This window comes from Eublepharis macularius, chromosome 5 (assembly GCF_028583425.1).
Source record: "Eublepharis macularius isolate TG4126 chromosome 5, MPM_Emac_v1.0, whole genome shotgun sequence".
In the NCBI taxonomy this organism is placed as follows: domain Eukaryota; kingdom Metazoa; phylum Chordata; class Lepidosauria; order Squamata; family Eublepharidae; genus Eublepharis; species Eublepharis macularius.
Window position 1 is genome coordinate 97,970,511 of NC_072794.1, and position 19,338 is coordinate 97,989,848.

The 19,338-nt window shown below is 41.8% G+C and overlaps 1 protein-coding gene across 2 annotated transcripts; it reads left to right on the top strand.

The window, feature by feature from the left end:
* The first annotated feature begins 229 nt into the window (after positions 1-229).
* MUTYH (mutY DNA glycosylase) lies at positions 230-17,914 on the top strand. Of its 2 annotated transcripts, XM_054981358.1 has the most exons (16): positions 230-324; positions 787-902; positions 2,359-2,480; positions 2,597-2,636; positions 3,057-3,130; positions 3,244-3,285; positions 3,422-3,493; positions 4,472-4,585; positions 5,057-5,154; positions 6,600-6,744; positions 7,500-7,587; positions 13,942-14,133; positions 14,924-15,066; positions 16,183-16,344; positions 16,739-16,786; positions 17,068-17,914. In XM_054981358.1, the coding sequence occupies exons 2-16, from the start codon at positions 794-796 to the stop codon at positions 17,185-17,187; spliced, it is 1,569 nt and encodes a 522-aa protein (XP_054837333.1). In that variant the 5' UTR covers positions 230-324; positions 787-793; the 3' UTR covers positions 17,188-17,914. The 2 variants fall into 2 exon arrangements, with proteins under 2 accessions (XP_054837333.1, XP_054837332.1); XM_054981357.1 differs by lacking the exon at positions 230-324 and having other exon boundaries at positions 745-902.
* Positions 17,915-19,338: the final 1,424 nt, after the last annotated feature.

The window sequence follows — 19,338 nt, forward strand, 5'->3', positions numbered from 1 at the left end:
AATAATGATGATGAAGTGGCGTGCTGTTGCACAGGGCTGCGCTGCTAATTTACTCAGAGCCATCGAGGGCTTCGAAAGAAGCTTCTCTCACAAGTAGGAAAGCAGAACGCGGCGCAGATAGGCTGCAGTTCTGCACGTCCCACCCCTTGCTCTTGCGGGCATCCTAGATTGACTCTGTCGTTGTAACTTGCTCTGATTGGCGGGGCGGGGAGACGACTTGTGGCGGGCGCGGAAAGAAAGTACCAAAAAGACGCAAATAGGAGAAGGTCGTCAGGTCACTCGTTACCACCGGTAGCCGGGCTCCCAGGTCGCTTTTGCTTATTTGTAAGTGTGCATGTTGCTAACTGAGCTTGCATGAAGTGGGCAATCATATTTTTGAATTCTCCCTTCTGCGTTAAAAAAACCCTTTTCTGCAAGCTAGTATTGTTGGACAGGAATAGGATTTTCTGGTTTACTTGCTGCAGTCTTCCTCCCCCCCCCCCCATCCTTAACTGCAGGTTGTAGTACAGGATGTTGCTACCGCATTTCTGCCGCACCTATAGAATAACAAAGGTGGAATGTCTACTTCTCTTTCTTTGCAATGCATAAAATCCCCTGTAGAGTTGTGCAATTGTATTAGTGACAGTCAGGTGTGTTTCTAGATCTTATTCCCATATTGCAGTCTGTGCCAGAAAAATATAGGGTAACATACATAGAAAGTTGTATATACTGCTGGTTTTGTACTAGGAAAGGGGGGAGGAATACGGAGATCTGTTCTCACAGTAACATGTCTTCTGTTTTTCCTAGCCTGGCAATGAGTAAAATTCAGTTGGCAACATACAGCAAATGCAGAATGCCGCATGGCACTGGCAAACTACAGAAATCACCAAGGAAATATGAAGAGAGTATCATGCTGTACAAAGGTGTTTGGTTTGCAAAAATATCTTATCCAATAGCAGAACAACCATGTTACATAAAAGACAAGAAAAGAGGACTGTCTGGGACTCTGTTTTCATGAGTTCATCCTTGGATACCAGTAACTGAACTCATTTTAACTTTTAATTTGCTTACATATTCAAATAGAGAATCAGAGGTTTAATATATGACAGTATTAGGGAGTCTTTCCGGACTAGGTGTTAGTATATTACACTGAAGCAATTCCATTCATTCCTGCTCATAGTAAAGTGATTTGCTCCTCTTTCATTGTGATTATGAAATACGCAAACCTGAGCTGCCTACAGGAGTTTCTATATTCTCAGGAGTCTCCCCAGGTATGCAGAAAAATAAGACACTGTACATTACCCAAAGAAATCAAAAACTGCCCTATGACAACTGAATATGCTCCAGGAGGCATGGAATATTGAAAGATCATCATCATAATAATAACAACTGCACTCTTCTAGACAGATTAGTGCCCCACTCAGAGCAGTGAACACAATGTTACTATTTCCCCCAAAATACAGCTGGGGAGCTGGAGCTGAGCTCATGGTAGTAGAGGGATTTGAACCCCACAGAGTATTGATTCATAACCCAACCAGTTAAGAAAAGCTAGGGATGGCTCCTTGCTTTGGGGAAGGAGTAAGTGGGCACCAGGAAACGCACGAGTGAGCATTATGGAGCAAGTGGGTGCTACGTTGGGGATCAGTGAGCTAGTGGTTTACATTGTTGGAGTTTGCAGAAAAAGCAGGTCTCAGGAGAACATTTGAAGAAAAGGAGGGTAACAGCCTTGTTGTCTGGGATTGTGTCCTTTTTCTGCATTGAAAATGTATACCACTCAGGATTTGATGCAAGTTTATTTATTTACTTATGTTATTAACAGTCTGCCTTTCTCAAAAAGACTCAAGGCATACACAATATAAGTTAATGCATTCAAAAGGATGAAACATCTTATAAGCAATGTAATGGGACTAGGATAGCAGTAATTGAAACAAAAAAAATATTAAACATGACATGGTAAACAATACAGAAAATGGTATTACATAAGCGGAAGTATAATGCAGTGAGAGCAAGCAAGACAATACATATAGCAATAGATAATACATACTATACACAGTAGTATCATCCACAATCCCATTCCCTTATTAAAGCATCTTCCTGAGCCATTCAGTTATAACATAGCCTTGTTACCCTCCTGAACAACTCTGATTTACATACTTTGCAGAATGGCAGAAGCGAGGGAGCCTTCCTGATCTAGTCAGGCAGGCCATTCCACAAGGTGGGGTCCACTACAAGAAATTCACAGGCAGTGGTTGATCTTGCCTTCTTGCAGGATGCCATCTGCAGAAGGCCCTGCTCAGATGAAGTTGATTCTTTGCAGGTTTTTTATGCTTCTCTAGTTACTCCTTAAAATATATTGTAATGACCCTCTTACTGTTGCAGGAGTGCCCAGGCAGCAGTCCTCATACCATACATTCAGCAGTCCAGATGAAATTGAAATGTTTCGGAAAAGGCTGCTTGCCTGGTACAATAAGTGCAAACGGGACCTTCCTTGGAGGAAACTGGTATGGCCTGCAATATGTAGAATCAAAACTGCGCAGTAAAGAATCTTTTTTGAAAGATGTGAGCAATTGCTGTCCTATGTCCTTTTTCCTGAATTCCCCTTTTCATACTGTTACAGGCTGCAACTGAAGCTGATGCTGACAAACGAGCATATGCTGGTAAGAGAGAACCTCAAAAGAGTTTGGCTGGGAGTTTCTGTCACTGATCTGCCTTTGTACTACTATAGAGCTAATTGCACAAGCAATATATAAACAGTGCCATGCTGGCAACTTCAGGGAGTGCCTGGGAGGTGGTAATTTGTTTCACTGCAGACAACATAACTTTATATGTAGTAACCCACTAGGCCCAGTTAGTTATTCAGGACCACAGCAAAAGCAAGATGGCAAATCCATCAAATCATGGTGCATGATCAAGAGGATAAGAGAAAATGGCAGGCAGAACTAGCTATTCTCAGCTTCATTGCCCGTGACAGAGGGATACTGAAATAAACTAGTTTCTGTTGTTCATTGAGCAGCATCTCCTGCTCGCTAGACGAGATTGGGAAAGTTCCCTAATGCTTTTACTATTTGTGTTTGCAGTGTGGATATCGGAGATCATGCTCCAGCAGACACAAGTGGCTTCTGTGATCAACTACTACAATCGCTGGATGCAGGTAATGCCAAACATCCCTGTGGCACATTCTCACTTGCATTAACTTTTGGTTTCTGTTCATACAGTCCGTTTTGCAGACCAGTAAACAAGCTCCTCTTTTTCTTTATGATGCAGAAATGGCCAACCTTACAGGATCTAGCTGGGGCTTCACTGGAGGTAAGAAAGTGAGTGCAATATCATAAGTGTATTTCTATACTTACACACACAATTACTTTTCATGTACCCAAGAAGAAATGATTTTTCCCTTCCTGCGTTCAGATTTTCCCTAACATCTCCTTCTGTTTGGGAATAGGAAGTGAATGAAATGTGGGCAGGGCTTGGCTACTATTCTCGAGGGAAGCGGCTCCAGGAAGGCGCATGTAAGGTACTCTATGGGTGTGGGTCAGTCATTCTCAGTATTCATCTGGCTTGTGGAGTCTGGTTTTAGCAAGGGAGATCGCTCCCACTCGATATAAAAGAAGGCTGTTGGCTCTCTCCGGCTAGCCACTTTGGAAGGTAGTCAGGCACCAATAATTAGCTCCTTTAACTCTTGTCATAGGTGTCTGATTAGCAGGTAGAAGAGTGTGGAAATGTTCTTAAATGACAAGATGGTTGTCTACGGTTTACTATTGAGGGCCTGCCTAAACTGAGCAGCTTCATGAAGCTAAATACATTGTCTGTGGATGAGTCCCAAATCCTCAAGTATGTATTTGTATCCCACCTTCCTCCAAGAATTTCAGAAGAGTATTTTAGCTGCCCAAGGCTGTGTGGAGTATTTTAGGCTAGGAAAAAAATAACTTATCCATGCAATGAGCTTCAGACCTGTAACCAATGTATGAGACACAGTATAGAGTCTTCCCTTACCCCTGTTACTATCAGTAATGGGATCACTTCCTTGTTACAGAAATGGTGTAAGTAACAACAGTGTATTGAGAGGACCTCTAAAGGTGGTCCTTCTTACTTTGCTGCCCTTGTGTCTTTAACTGCTGTGGGCACAGCTTGCCATTGTAGTTTAGCATGTAGTAAAATACCTTCTATCACTAAGCTGGCCTTTTCATAGCAAATTTGCCTATCACTACCAGCTTATTCCCCATCTTGCTTCCTTTCTTTTGTTTTGGATTATCCCTACTTCATTGCCCTGAATGTTGGATTGGCAGTTCTATAAACTGCTCTGCATGGGCATTAAGTTATCCTGAAGGGCAGTATATAAATCAAATGGTGTTATTATTATTATTATTGTTATCATTACATATATACTGGAGATGTATGTAATGAAATTGCCAGGTTATATAAGCCTGTTGGGGAGAAAGGGGAGAGGTAAAAAAAGAATAAACGAATAAATAAACTCACTGATCTTTTGCAGATGGTATTGGAGATGGCAGGTCATATGCCCAGGACAGCAGAGGAGCTGCAGAAGCTGCTTCCAGGAGTAGGGAAGTACACTGCTGGAGCTATTGCATCCATAGCATTTGGCCAGGTAAATAAGGTTGCACTCTGGTTAGGCTGCTTTGCCTTAGGGCATACATGAAGTAGATGGCACCCAAACTGGGCCTGGCTTGCCTTGCTTAACCTCAGAACATACAGACTTCATCATTTGAGGGACATTAACTTCTCATCTTCTATCCAACTGCTGTGTGCAGCTGATTCCACATTTACATGTATTGGGAGGGTTGTTAGGATGCCTTAAAGATCATGAATTGTCCCAATTTAAATCTCTTAGTAGTCACACTGGGAAGGTTCAAAGAGTGGGAAAAGACAATGATTTCCTATTAGAACCATTGTATTCCTTATGCTTGCTTCTGAAAATAACAGTGCTGAGGATTTATGAGCAGAAGAGTCCCTTTGCCCTTAGGTGGCTCAGCCACTTCAGTGCCCCTTCCCTTAGCTAAGTGACTCTTGAACATGAAGTCTTAAAAGGATGTTCTCTGTTGTTGGTCAATGCTTCCAGGAGACAGGTGTAGTGGATGGGAATGTAATTCGGGTCTTGTGCCGTGTACGAGCCATTGGAGCTAACCCCACCAATTCTGCTGTTACTGACGTATTCTGGTAAGAGGAGGAATGTTGCTGTAATGGTGCATGTGTAGCTTCAGGATGCAAGGGTTGAGTAAAGAGACAGGTTTTTGCCTCCAGTCCACATCTGAAATCCCAGTTGGAGAATTAACAGCAACTACCTGGCAAGATAAGTACTTTCTTGGATGGTCCCCAGCCAGTCTCTTACTGTGTACAGAAGTTTTCTCATTGGTCTCCTCTGCTAGCAGTGTAGGCAAAGGGTCCTGAGTCTAGCGAGCCTCACACACTGGCGTGGAGCAAGGGGGCTTAATCTCTGAAATCAAAGGGCCTTAACTTCTGCGTTGAAAGACCACAGAGCTCTATAGAGCTAGGAACTGAGGCGGTGCAGAGAAAGGAAGAGTTGAGGAAGCAATGGCTACAATCTTTTTACAGGTGTAGGCTGCAGGCATTACTGATGGCAGGGCTTATGTGGAGTTTTATTATGGGGTTTTTATTTAAATTTGTAAGCTGCCATGGGGAGAAGTGGGATATAAATCCTCCTATATAAAAGGCAAGCCATATTGGTGACTACTCCCTCTTTATCCCCATGCAGGCACATCCAATACAGCTTGCTAAGGAGAGGACAGGGAGGGCCAGTGAGCCCCTCCCAAGGCTCCGCAGTGGCCACAGAAAGGCCCACACAGCCCAGCACCCCGGCAGGGAGGGCCACACTCCTGCATCAGCCTTCTCCATCTCTGCAGCAGCCTCCCCGGGGTCTCTGGAGGGTTGTGCCACCACAGCTGCTAGCCCCGCCCTCAGCACGCCCCGAGCAGGCCAGGGTGTCGCAACAGGCCATGGAGTGCTGCTGCGCTCCACACTGGCCTGATTTCCGCCCATTTGAGGCTGAATCAGGCCAGTGCAGAGCTCAGGAACACTGCTGGGGCAGTGCATGCCCTCACAAGGCCCCACTAGAGCCCATTGTATTGTTAAACACAATGGCCTTTGTTGCTAGTATTTTAATAAATTCCATTCGAATCAATAAGACTTACTACCAGCTAAGTGTGCTCAGTATTAGGGTGAGAATAACTCCAGAGAAAAGCTAGGTGAAAAGCTTACAAATAACCTATAGGAGCCCCCAACAAATCCTTTAAGGATGCTGAGACTTTAAACGATGCTATTCATATGGTTTAGGACAAGAAATAACCGTCCAGATTCTTCCGGGGTCATCAGATTCTGTGCTAGACAATGTTAAAGAATCATGGCTACCTTTTCAAGCAACGCTTTCCACTTCATGCTGCAGCATTAGCTACCCTGGAAAGTTCAGTGCAAAACACATACTTCATTTCCTCAGTCGCTCATTTTACATAGCTTTATCTTGACATACTTCTCTGCATCCTTCCCCATGACTGCAGTTATAGACAGAGAAGGCCCAGGATCTCTTTCAACCTGTTGCCTTGGGCTTCTCTGTTGTGCTTGCCAACATAGGTTGCTGTTGGTCTTAGGGCTTTATCACACACTCTGGTGGATCCAGCCCATCCAGGTGACTTTAACCAAGCTATGATGGAACTGGGAGCAACTGTGTGCACTCCCAGGGCCCCACTGTGCATGGAGTGTCCAGTGAAGCAGCACTGCAGAGCATACCACAGGGTAAGTGGGCACCTTTCTCCTCCCCTCATCGGGATCTGTTGTTTTGTTGTGGAGTCAGATTAATGTCTGCTGGGAAGGAATTTGTTCTATGGCCCAGATACCATGCACCTTTTATTTTCCTTAAATATGTGTGTACACATACAGTGGTGTGGTGGGGAGGACACTTACAATGCAATCCTATGCTCTGTTACTACAGTATAAGTCAATTGAAATCAATGTGCATAGACTGGAGTAACTGTATTGCATTGTGAATCCAATTTTAAAATCCTAATGACATTTATTCTCCAGTTTGTCTTTATCAGGCTCTTAAGCACAGGTTCCTTCTATGTTACCATAGCAAATGTACCATTTTTCTTAAAATATTGGGCATATGTCATATTTCTTAGTTCTACTCTAACTTGGGTTGATTTGGATCTTGAAATTGTGCGTGCACATGATTTGATGTTGGGGCCATGGTCGTCCTGGAGGAAGCTTGGAAAACCAAGTTAATGCAGTAGTTAGAGTGTCAGCTTAGGATCTGGAAGAACCAGCTTCAAGTTTCCACTCTACCACAAAGCTTGCTATGTGATCTTGAGCAAGTCTCTTTCATCATAACCTACTTCTCAAGGTTATTGTGGGTTTAAATGGAGAAAAGTGGAAATAATGTACCGCACCCTGAGCTCATTGGAGAAAGGATAAGCTAAAAATGTCCTAAATTAATAAAATAGACACATGCCTCCAGCAGTCACAGATGACTGACACTGTCTCTTCTGCAGGTGGAGAAGGAGCTGAAAGACTCTGCCAAGAGACTGGTAGGAAGAGCTGCCTCCAAGTGCTCTCAGGTGCTCGATGTGGAAGAATGTGGTATGTGCTGAGACGGTTTGGTACTTCAGGGTGGCTTTTTGGGATAGAGGCATGTATACTTTCAAATATTTTTCAATAACAGATCTACACTCCTAAGAAACCTCTTTGCCCTTCCACCCAATGCCCTTTCTTTATTCAGCATAGTTGATTTATTGGAGGGAAGGAACCACAGCTGTAACCTACAAACCCAGACCCTCCTGATAAAGACATACTTCAGATGACCCAATCAGCTATAGGCCAATTTCCCCTTTCTGGTATAAAACTGATTAAGTATCTAATGGTGCTGGCCTCCAAGCTCCAAGAATCCTGCATGAGAAAACCTTCCTTGATGGGACTGAATGTGCATTTCGACCTGATATGCAGACCGCCTTGTTGGGCCTGCTGGACAACTAGCATTTGGAGATGGACAAGAGGAATTCCTCCTTGTTGGTTTTCCTAGAACTGTCAGCAGCATTCAGTGCTGTGAACTGCCAAATTCTTCTAGGGTGATGGCTTTGATCTGGCTCTGGTTGGGTTTTTTTGCCAGTCATTCTCAAAAAGTGGCCTGGGAGGGGGAAGTGTTGGGAATTCATTATTCATTGGAAATAACTGTGTGATATTTCACAGCAGTTACTATTAGCACTGAACTGTTCTGTGTGACATTATTGGACAAGAGAGTCTGTAACTATAAAAAGAGGTGTTATCAATATGCTGGGGATACCTAGCTCTTGAGCTTCTTTATCTAAAGATCCCCAAGGTACACAGCCCTTTTTTTATCTGAGCCAGCATTGTAATGTTTGATGATAGTGTTGCCTTGAGTGGTTATATTATCTTGCTTTCTGGAAATTTAACATTAATTTAAGATTTTTGTTACGTTTGTAAGCTATCAAAAAAGGCAGAGCACTTTAAAAAATTGCATAGGTGCACAGTCTTAACACAGTCAAGAAGAGCAGCAGCCAAGGAGTGCTTGAGGCAACAGATTTGCCCTCTCCAGTATGTTGTGTCCTGGGGTAATTTGCCCTGTAGAGAACATTCTGCAGGACATTCATTCTCTGCTTTTGAGATACTATTGTCCAGGTTATATAGGTTGGAGGCTTGTTTGGGCAGAATCCTGCCCTAGAGTGGCGCATCAAATTTTTTTTTTTTTTTAGAAAAATTTTTATTGGGTTAGGATCAATTATTTATACATTACAATCAATTCTCCCATTTTCCATTTCTAACCCCCTCCCTTTCCCCCCCTTTTTTGTTGACTTCCAACAGTTTTCCAACCCTTTGTCCCTTTTCCCTTACTCTTTTTAAATTCCTCTATCTAACAAATATATAATCTCCCATTTATTCTAAGCAATACATTCTTAACTATTTTTAATACTCTATACCCAAACTATGAGTCATTATTTCCATATTGGATAAACAATTTATCCCATTTTCCATAATTCCGATTTCAAATATTTCTATAAATCATGAACCATATAAATCATACATTCATTTAAATCAAACAATTTGACTTATGCTCTATATGTTACTCATTCTATCTTCTTCTTTCTATTTTAGTTATATTTAATTACTTTAATATTTCTATTTCCCTTCAATAATAATTCTATATAACTATCATCACATAATCAATCAATTTGACTCATATATATCTTCAAATAAACATATTCAGTTTGGTACATTATACCAGTCTTACCAAAAAGAAAATATTATTAATTAATCAATCCTTATAATTAGCCCTTATGGTTAGTTATTTTCTATCGATATTCTGTTTATTAATCTGTATGTATCCATATATATGTCAATCTATTAATCTAACTGCTTAGAGATTCACGTTTGTCTCTTCTCCCCCCCCCGGTAAAGTCACCCCCCTCTGCATTTTATTATACTTCAGTAGTTCTTAAACTGCCACAGTTCTCCTCCCACCTCCCATTTCTTCTCCAAATATTGTTTCAGCTTCTCCCAGTCTGTGTTAAACTGCCCTGAGTCCAGATTTCTCAGTTTTCTTGTCATCTTGTCCATTTCTGCCATGTACAGCAATTTGTAGATCCAATCTTCAATAGTTGGCACTTCTTGTACTTTCCATTTTTGCGCGTACAAAAGTCTGGCTGCTGCTGTCATATAAAATATCAACGTCCTATGATGGGCTGGAATTCCCTCCATTCCCAGGTTTAGTAGCAGGAGTTCTGGGTTCTTATTAATTTGAAATTGTAAAATTTCACTCATTTCTCTTATTATTTCCCCCCAGTACTGCCTAGCTACCTCACACGACCACCACATATGATAGAGGGAGCCCTCATGCTTCCTACATTTCCAGCATTTATTAGAAGTATTCAAATTCCCTAGCGCAATCTTCTTTGGTGTCATGTACCAACGATAGATCATTTTGTAAATGTTCTCTTTAATGCTAGTACATGTCGTTGTCTTCATTGTAGTCTTCCACAAGTATTCCCATGCCTCCATTGTTACTTCTTTATTAAAATTTATAGCCCATTTCACCATTTGTGTTTTTACTATCTCATCCTCAGTATACCATTTCAACAATACTTGATATACCTTAGATATTCTTTTCTTGTCCTCTTTAAGAAGGGTCTGCTCTAGTTCCGAGTTCTCTATTCGTATACCTCCCTTTACAGAGTCCGAATTATACAAGTCTCTGATCTGTCTGTACTGGAACCAGTCATAATAAGGTGATAGTTCCTCCTGCGTCTTCATTCTGAGTTTGGATGCTTCAGTTCTAGTTATTTCTTTGTAAGTTAAACATTGTTGCTCATTATCAACAGCTCTCGGATCTATCACCTCATATGGAACTACCCACAAAGGAGTTCCTTCTTGTAGATAAATTCTGTACTTCTTCCAGATTATATATAAACTTCTCCGTATATAATGATGCAGGAACATCGAGTTCACCTTTACTTTATCATGCCATAGGTATGCATGCCATCCAAATATTTTTTTATATCCCTCTAGGGCTAGTAATTTCTTGTTCTTTAGCGTCATCCACTCTTTCAGCCACACTAGGCAGATTGCATCGTGGTATCATCTTGTCGTATTTGTATCATCAGGATCTCCAATACTAAAATGAACAACAGTGGAGACAACGGGCAACCTTGTCTTGTTCCTTTACTTATAGTCAATTTCTTGGTCGCTTCATCATTCACCACAATTGCTGCAGTCTGGTCTCTGTAGATTTCCTTAATTGCTCTGATGAATCTTTCTCCCAATTGTAGCTTTTCCATAGTGGCAAACATAAAATCCCAGTTTAAATTGTCAAACGCCTTTTCAGCATCAACAAAGAAGAAACCAACCTCTTTGTCACAACGCTTATCATAATATTCAATAGCATTAATCACTGTCCTTAAATTGTCTCTTATTTGTCTGTCTGGCAAAAAACCTGCTTGTTCCTCCTCTATAACCTCCGAGAGCCACCCCTTCAGTCTCTCCGCCAATATCTTCGCAAAACTTTTATAGTCATTATTAAGTAACGATATAGGTCTGTAATTTTTCACGTTAGTCAAGTCTTGGCCCTCTTTTGGGATCAATGATATGTTCGCTTCACTCCAGGTGTCTGGAATCCTTTGATCCCTTAGAACTCCATTGATCACCTCTTTTAGGAATGGTGCCACTTCATTGGCCATTGTCTTATAAAATTTAGCCGTAAGTCCATCTGGCCCTGGCGCCTTTCCTAGATTTGCAGATTGTATTGCCTTACTTATTTCCTCGTCCGTTACTTCACTGTTCAAGCTTCCGAGATTTCTGGAAGTTTCGTTTTCTCCAAATATGACGCTATTGATTCTTTATTTACTTCTTTCTTATTGTACAGCTTAGCGTAGAATTTATAAAAGGCTCTACTAATGGTAGTCTGTTCCAAATACGTTTTGTTGTCTTCACAAATTTTATTTATTATTTTCTTTTCCCTTCTCTTCTTCAATTGCCATGCCAGGTACTTCCCAGGTTTATTTGCACCTTCAAATGCTTTCTGATTCAATCTTTTAAGGTTCCACTCCAATTCTTTATTACTCATTGCTGTTAGCTGTTCTTGAAGTATTTTAATTTCCTAGTATAATTTCTTTTTCCCTGGTCTCTTTTTTAGCTGTGTTTCTTTGGCTTTTATTTTCTCCTCAATCTCTTGTCTTTTCTCCTCTTTCTTCTTTCTTGCTCTACCATTTAAGTCCATTAGTATGCCCCTTATAACCGCCTTATAAGCATCCCAAACTTTGTCAGTTGGTACTTCTTTATTCACGTTGTATTGTATGAAGAACTTTGTCTCTCTTCTCAATATCTCCATGTTCTCTCCTTCTTGTAGCAAGTCCTCATTTATTCTCCATGCTTTCCTTTTTCTCCTTTTCCCTAGTTTCCACATAATTGGGTTGTGATCTGAGCCTACCATCTGCATTATTTCTACCTCCTTAGTCCATAACGCTAAGTCTTTTGAGGCCCAGATCATGTCAATTCTTGATAATGTAGAGTGCCTTGCAGAATAAAAAGTAAACTGTCTGCTTTTGGGATATTCTCTCCTCCATACATCTTCGAGAGTCTCTTGTTGAATCAACTCAAAAAAGAGCTTTGGTAATAATCCTCTTTTCTTTTGTGCCGTTATTGTCTTTTTATCTAATTCCAAGTCTGTCACTCCATTGAAGTCTCCAGCAAGAATTATCTGGTCATATGAAAGATCGTCTAAATGCTTCCTCAAATCCTCAAAGAAGCTTTCTTTTGCACCGTTAGGTGCATAAACTCCGACTACCAACACTCTCTTTAAGTTCCAAGTACATTCCACTGCTACAAATCTGGCTTCCACATCTTTCATTACAAATTTTGGCTGTAGCTCCTCTTTTACATACAACACCACTCCTCTTTTTTTCTTGCTTGAGGCCGCTACAAATTCCTTGCCCAATTTTCCCAATTTTAAATATTTTACATCCTGCTTTCGAATATGAGTCTCTTGCAAGCAAACAATGTCACATTTTTGTTTTAATAGCCAGTGGAAGATATTTTTCCTCTTATTCGGTGAGTTTAGTCCATTTACATTCCAAGATAATACTTTACACTCCATACTCATAATCTTGTTGGTAAGTCTTTTTCATTGTCCCTTATAAATCGCTCCATCTCCCGCTCAGATCTAATGCGCTTTTTGGCACCTCCAAATTCAAAGGACAAACCTTCTGGAAGCTCCCATCTGTACCTGATTTTCATGTCCTTCAACATCTGGATTAGCGCTTTATATTTTTTCCGATCTAGTAACACTGATCTGGGTAATTCCTTCATTATGATAATTGTCTTGCCATCGATCTCCAATGGATCTTGAAACTGTTTAGTCACAATCTTCTCTTTCATGTTTCGTGTTGTAAATTGCACATTTTCCACTGAAGCCGCGACCCTTCCCCTTTCAAAAATGGCGATTCCCTTCTTCCTGCCCTCCAGCAAGGGCCGCTTCTCTCCGGCCACTCTATTGTTGTTACGCACTTCCTGTCTCCCGTCTTCCCACAGCAGATCTCGCGATGGTGTCTTTTTCTCACAGCTCCATAGCCACAGGTATTCAAAACAATAGTCCAATTTCTTTAATAACTTCTTTAAACTTAGTCTCTTTTCAAATACAACTCTTGCCGAATCTTCCCCTCCTTTTCATTAATCTGTTGCAGTTTAAAAATCTACTTTTTTTCCTCTCTGTTTTTATCAATCTGTCCCGTATCGGAAGATAGTGATCTTTACCTTCTCCTTCACTTTTCTCGGGTTGTAATCACTGTTTTGATTTTAACTTCTCCTCTCCACTTCTTCCCCCAATCGAAGCTTGGGTATGTAGGTCTTATGCCAGCCGAATTGGCCCCAAAACTGCCGCAGAGATTGTAGCCGACCCGTCGCAGGGTGGGACCTCAAGGATCGGGAGGGGACCCGTTGCGCAGAGCCCCCCCTCGTCCGAGATCTAACTCACCCTAGGGTCTTGAGCGTTCTTTGCCTGCTCTCCGCCTGAGAGCAGTCGGCCGCGGGCTATTTTCACCCCGCCAGCCGCTTAAAACGGCAGTCCGGTCAGCTCCGCAACTGGAGCTGCTTCAGACCTCCATGAATCCCAAACCGGAAGTCGAGTGGCGCATCAAATTTGATGATGTTCTGAACAACAGTTTAGAGCAACAATCAAGGTGTTCTGTTGTTCAAGCCCCCAAACATCTTTGCAGGAAATCTTTCTTTAGGGTCGGATTCTCATGGAATATTTGGCCTGTGTGAAATTTGTCATCATGGGGGAAGTAAATGGCAGGTAAATTCTGGCTTACATTTCCAAGCCTCCCTAAACCCCTGCTATCATGCTTCATAGAGTAGATCTGACATCACTAGGTTTTTGCTAGCAATTCAGAACTAAGCATTTACCTGCTCCGTTCTTCTGATTTGCAGCCACCCCTGCAGGTAGCTGCTCCCTTTGCCTGCCTCCTTCAGAGCCGTGGGATCCTAGCCTTGGTGTGGCCAACTTCCCCAGGAAAGCCGCCAAGAAACAGCCCAGGACAGAGAGCACAGCTACATGTGTGTTGCAGAGGAAATGCCATGAGGACAAGCCAGAGTACCTTATTGTACAGAGACCAAGCACAGGTAATTGGTTCATCACGATTGGGCAGGGGATGAGGAAGGAGAAATCTGAAGTTACTTTTGTAGTCTTAATTCCTCATACTCTTGGGCAAACTTGGATGTTATCTCTTTAATCAAACTACAGCTCTTTGCAAGGAAAGATTTCTTTAACGGGGGTAATTGACTTTGCCAACGAAGGTCTTTCAGTTGCTTGAGTTTGATGAAACCACTGCTTTTAAACTGAAGCAGTGGTGATTTTAAGTAAGAGCTTGAAAAACTTAGACATCTGCATGTCAGAGCTGTGTCCTCTTTATCTACTGGTCCATTCAAAGTTAATACACTGTGGGATAGGCAACCTGATCTTTCTTGGGCAGCAATTGCAAAGTTCATGTTGCAACAAAAAATAAAAAGAAGCAAACAGCATTAAGATCCAGTGTGTTTCTCCTTTACTACTCAACAGAGAGCGCTCAGCCCTGATGGCCAACACAGACTTTGGGGGTCATGCTGTTACTATGAAAACACTTCCTGAATCTATCTCATGCCTGCTTGATATAGGGAAAGCTGTGTTTAAATAAAATAATAAATACTTCATTATTTATATATTGCTTTCCTTAGGTGACAAAAGTTATTCACATACTTTCACAAGGATTTTTACAACAGCTCTGTTTTTAGCTGTTATAAGGTTAAGAGCAGATAGCTTTGCCTAACGGTTCATATCCAGGCTAAGATCTGAGCCAGTGATTTCCAGCTCAAGCCCTTAACAGCTGTGTTGTATCCGTTTGTGTGGGTGACAGTGCTGTGCCTTTTCTCACAGGTCTGCTGGCAGGGCTGTGGGAGTTCCCTAGCCTCCTCCTTGATCCAGGGCAGGAGAAGCAGCAAAAAACAATAATGGCCCATCACCTTCGAGCATGGGTTGGCAGTGATGTGGCTGTGGGACGCTTGCAGCATGTTGGAGAGGTAAATGAGACCCTATCCAGGCCTTGTGCTGCATTTAGATGTTTTGAGCATTGTCAAGAGTGATAACTGGCCGTAGTTTGCCCACATCTCCCCACAAGCATTTTCCACCACTGCACTACATGCTATTTACAACCCACCTGTGTTAAGGGGTGTACCAGAAGAGGCTCTGTTGCCATTTAGCAAGGCATGAGGAGGATGTGTGCTCTGTATGGAGCTGTTTTGATGATATCTTGTTTTGTAATTGACTGGTGGAATGTTGCAGGTAGGTGTATTCAGTAATAAAATTTGTTCTGAAGGACCATGTGAAAAATTCTGTCATACTACAGAGAGATTTGGATGAGTATTGTGTGCAGTTCTGGAGGCCTCACTTCAAAAAGGATGTCGATAAACTGGAACGGGTGCAGAGGAGAGCAACCAGGATGATCAGGGGCCTGGAGACCAAGCCCTACAAGGAAAGACTGAGGGACCTGGGGATGTTCAGTTTGGAGAAGGGGAGGGTGAGAGGAGACATGATTGCTCTCTTTAAGTATTTAAAAGGCTGTCACTTAGGGGAGGGGAGGGCGCTGTTCCTGTTGGCAACAGAAGACTTGAAACAATGGGTTTAAACGATAAGAGAGAAGGTACCAGCCGGACATTAAGAAAAACTTCATGCTAAGAGTGATTCAATAGTGGAATCAGCTGCCTAGGGATGTGGTGGGTTCCCCCTCATTGGCGGTCTTCAGTTGGCTGGATGAATGATAGTTGGGGGTGCTTTAGACTGTTCCTGCGTTGGGCAGGGGGTTGGACTACATGGTCTGTAAGGCTCATTCCAATTCTATGAGATTACTCTTGAAGTTCTAGCCATGCACCTCTGAGATTATCCTTAGCTTGCTATAGTCCTTGGCATCTTGGGATCACACAATACCATCTCCTTCCTTCAGTTTTTTTCTTATCTGAAAGCAGTAATGACTGAGAAACTCAGAGGTTCCTTTCCATTCAAATCCCAGCCTGTGAAGATCTGTTTATTTCTCACCAAAGGACTACCCCTGCCTGCCAGGAGATGAAGAAGGTACTATTGAGCCATGAGATTTTTCTCTTTCATGGCCCAACCTTGCAAATCTTGCTGTCTTTTTCTAGGTTCTTCATATCTTCTCACACATTCGCCAAACATATACAATCTACTCTTTGAACCTGGACAAGCATGAGGGAAATTGCAAAATGGAAGTGGCACTTCCGCCATGCAGATGGGTGACCAAGGCAGAATTCCAGAATTCAGCTGTTTCCTCTGCCATGAAGAAGGTACTGAGAATCTAAGCATCAACTACTTGAAATTTCCCACTAGATCCCTGTGCTTTTCTCCAGAGTACTTAAAAATGTGGCAACAACATGAAATGTTAGCTGCTGAAACTTGAAAAGGAACAAGTGCTCATGCTACCAGGAGTGTGGCAGTACATGGCTACATGACAGGAGATTCCCTGGCCCTCTACCAGGAAATCTCTTTATGTGAACTACTTTTACTCTCTCTCACTGTCTCTGTGGTGCAAGCGAGTTGTTCCAGGGGCAATTGACACAGTTCTATGGAGGTGCCTAGTAGCCTGACCCCAGGATGAAGAACTTGATATCAAACCATTTACTTACTGAGGTGCTAGCGGTGTTTTGAATGTCATGTGAAGTATCTCTTGCTTTTTTTCAGGTCCTGAAAGCCTATGAAAAATGGAGCTCTACAATCAGTGTTGCCAAGGTGGGTTCATTCTTGGTCTTACTTGAAGATTTATGAATATTCCTAGCATCTTGTCCCCTTCCTACTGAACCTTCACACTGGTCCTTTGCTCAGAGGCGGTCAGCTTGTGGCTTGTCCATGGCAGATTCATCCAACAGTATCAGATAGGTTCCAGATATTTGACTCTATGCTTAGAAAAGGTTGCCTAGCAATGTCAAGCCAGTAAGCAGGGAGCATGGCATGTTGAGAGCTGCAGGTTCTTATTTTTTCCCGTGTTTTTAAATACATTTGCACATTAACAGGTTACCAAGAGGAAACGGGACTCTCTGTGTTCCAGCCAGCCAGTACTTGCAACAGAGAGCAGCTCTTCTAAGAGGCAACTTTCTCTGGATTCTTTTTTTGCACCTCCCCCTAGGAACTGATGGCAATATCTTTATTGTTCCTGAACGAACACATGCAGGGATACACCTTTCACTCCAATAATAAAGATTAGTTTGGAGCATCACTGCTGGGTCCCTCAGGAAGTTCTAGGACTCTCCTAGCCATGTGGTTATTGTATGGGCAGTGGCAAACTGTATGATTTTCTACCAGAACTTAATGGTATGGGGTCTCCTGCCCAGCCATCTCTTGAGCAATTTATAATCTGGATGGTAAGAGGAGATAGCCCTGGATTTTCAGCAGACTTGTAGATGTCTTGGAGGGAAATAGCTGTGACTGGAGCAAGCAATTTATGGGAGAATGCTGATGAACATTAATCCAACACTCTGCTCCCTCTACATACATCATGCAAGCCAAAGAGGAGGTTAGGGATTCCTTGGCTTCACTCTGATGTGCCATATTGAAGTGCACAGGGGTAGCATGACCATGATGGGGTGGGGCAATTCCCTTTCTCCAGTGACTGCTGAGCAAATCAGTTCAAAAAGAGAGATCTAATGCATCCAGAAAGAAAGAATTGCTTTCTTAGAGCCAACTGCTTCTTGGAGGCGAGTAACTGTATATAATTATCATTAATAAAAACCATTCACACACTTCCACTTCTTACTATGATATTAAATGCCAGCATTTGTGTAGTTATACAACTGTTTTTAGAGCTTGCAATGACCTGTTTTACTTCCAGCTTTGCTAATAAACTGTTAATAATTTACTATTGAGATTCTACTAGTGTCAGTTATTCAGATGTATTTGCCTCCCTAAAAGTGATTTGTTTATCTGCACAGCTGGGTTTGGGAAAGTGATTTTTCTCTTCAAGCCTTAAACCAGTGTCCCTCCTGACATTCTATTTACATAGGAAATAGGAAAGCCTAATCCTTCAGTTCAGACTCATTACAACAGATACATATTTGGAAATGAGGGCTGTTCATAAAAAGGTGGGATAATGCCTAGTCCATGTTTCTGTCTTCACAGTTTCCAGAATTCACGCAGCACATACCCTTATCTCTCTAACCAATCCACGTGACCAAAAAGGTGGTTCAGTAATGTGCATTAAAAGGGCAACTAGTATACCTAATATAGCTAGCAGTTAAGAAAATATGACATCCAAAACATTCCCAACGGGGAGCTGTTAACTGGTCTTCTGTAAAGGGTCTGTGGAATTGAGCTGTATCTCTCTCCAAGCTGGAGAAATAGTCAACCTCAAACACCAAATAACCAGAAAGATAAATTAGTCTCATTAGTGATAGAAGGCTGAAGCAAGACTAACTCCAGTCTGTTGGCTTTTTGAATAGATTAGCAAACTTCACTGTATGTCAAAATATGTGATTTTAAATTAATTCAGCTCACAAAAGTGGTTTTGTTAGAGCCTCGATATGCAGTATTGAAAGAAAAGGTAATTTGGGCAACGGTTTCTCCTATCTAGCATTTCACACAGGTTGTAGACAAGAACATGGTCTGAAACATGAAAGCTCCCCTACATCTACCTTGGTTTTGAACAAGGTACAGATAAATTATGATGGATGGCTTTTAGTTTTGCATTTTGCTGTGGGCCAGCATGGCTACTAGCAATCTCTGACAGGCAGTTGTATTTCATCAACTTTTTCTCTCTATGGGTACAGAGTTGCACAGAAAAAGATTAATACAAGAGTTCACCTAATAAAGAAATTAGCTCTTTTTCCATTGACCAGACCAAGAAGATAGCACTGTTAGGTCAGATTTACCCTCTGTAATCTGCTATAGTCCAAGGTCCTTGGGCAGAGGGATAACAGGATGTTTCATTCTCCCCTAGCAATGACCCCTATTTTGCAGTAGGTTTACCACTAATATCTGGTAACTGAAAAGTTTTTACCTCAGTAGGGTTAAAAGAGTTTTCATTTTCCTCTTCAAAATCTTACTCCAACTGGGAGCATGGGATAAAATTCTGAAAGGAGATTTAACTTCTTGTAATCTCTACTTTTCTCTTTCATAGTTTCATACAACAGTTCATGCTTGCATCACCTCTGACCTATTTAACTTAACAAAAACATCAAAGCATAGAACTATTGGGAAAGCAGCTTGAAAAGAGCTGTGCCCAGCACTAAAAGAACAGCACACTTGACAGACAAAATAAGTTATAATTTAAACTGTTGTTAGTAAATATT

Coding starts and splice junctions, on each gene's coding strand:
- MUTYH (XM_054981357.1), top strand. CDS start 767: ATGTCTTCTGTTTTTCCTAGCCTGGCAATGAGTAAAATTCAGTTGGCA. Junction 2,481..2,596: donor ACCTTCCTTGGAGGAAACTG/GTATGGCCTGCA, acceptor ATACTGTTACAG/GCTGCAACTGAAGCTGATGC. Junction 2,637..3,056: donor TGACAAACGAGCATATGCTG/GTAAGAGAGAAC, acceptor TTGTGTTTGCAG/TGTGGATATCGGAGATCATG.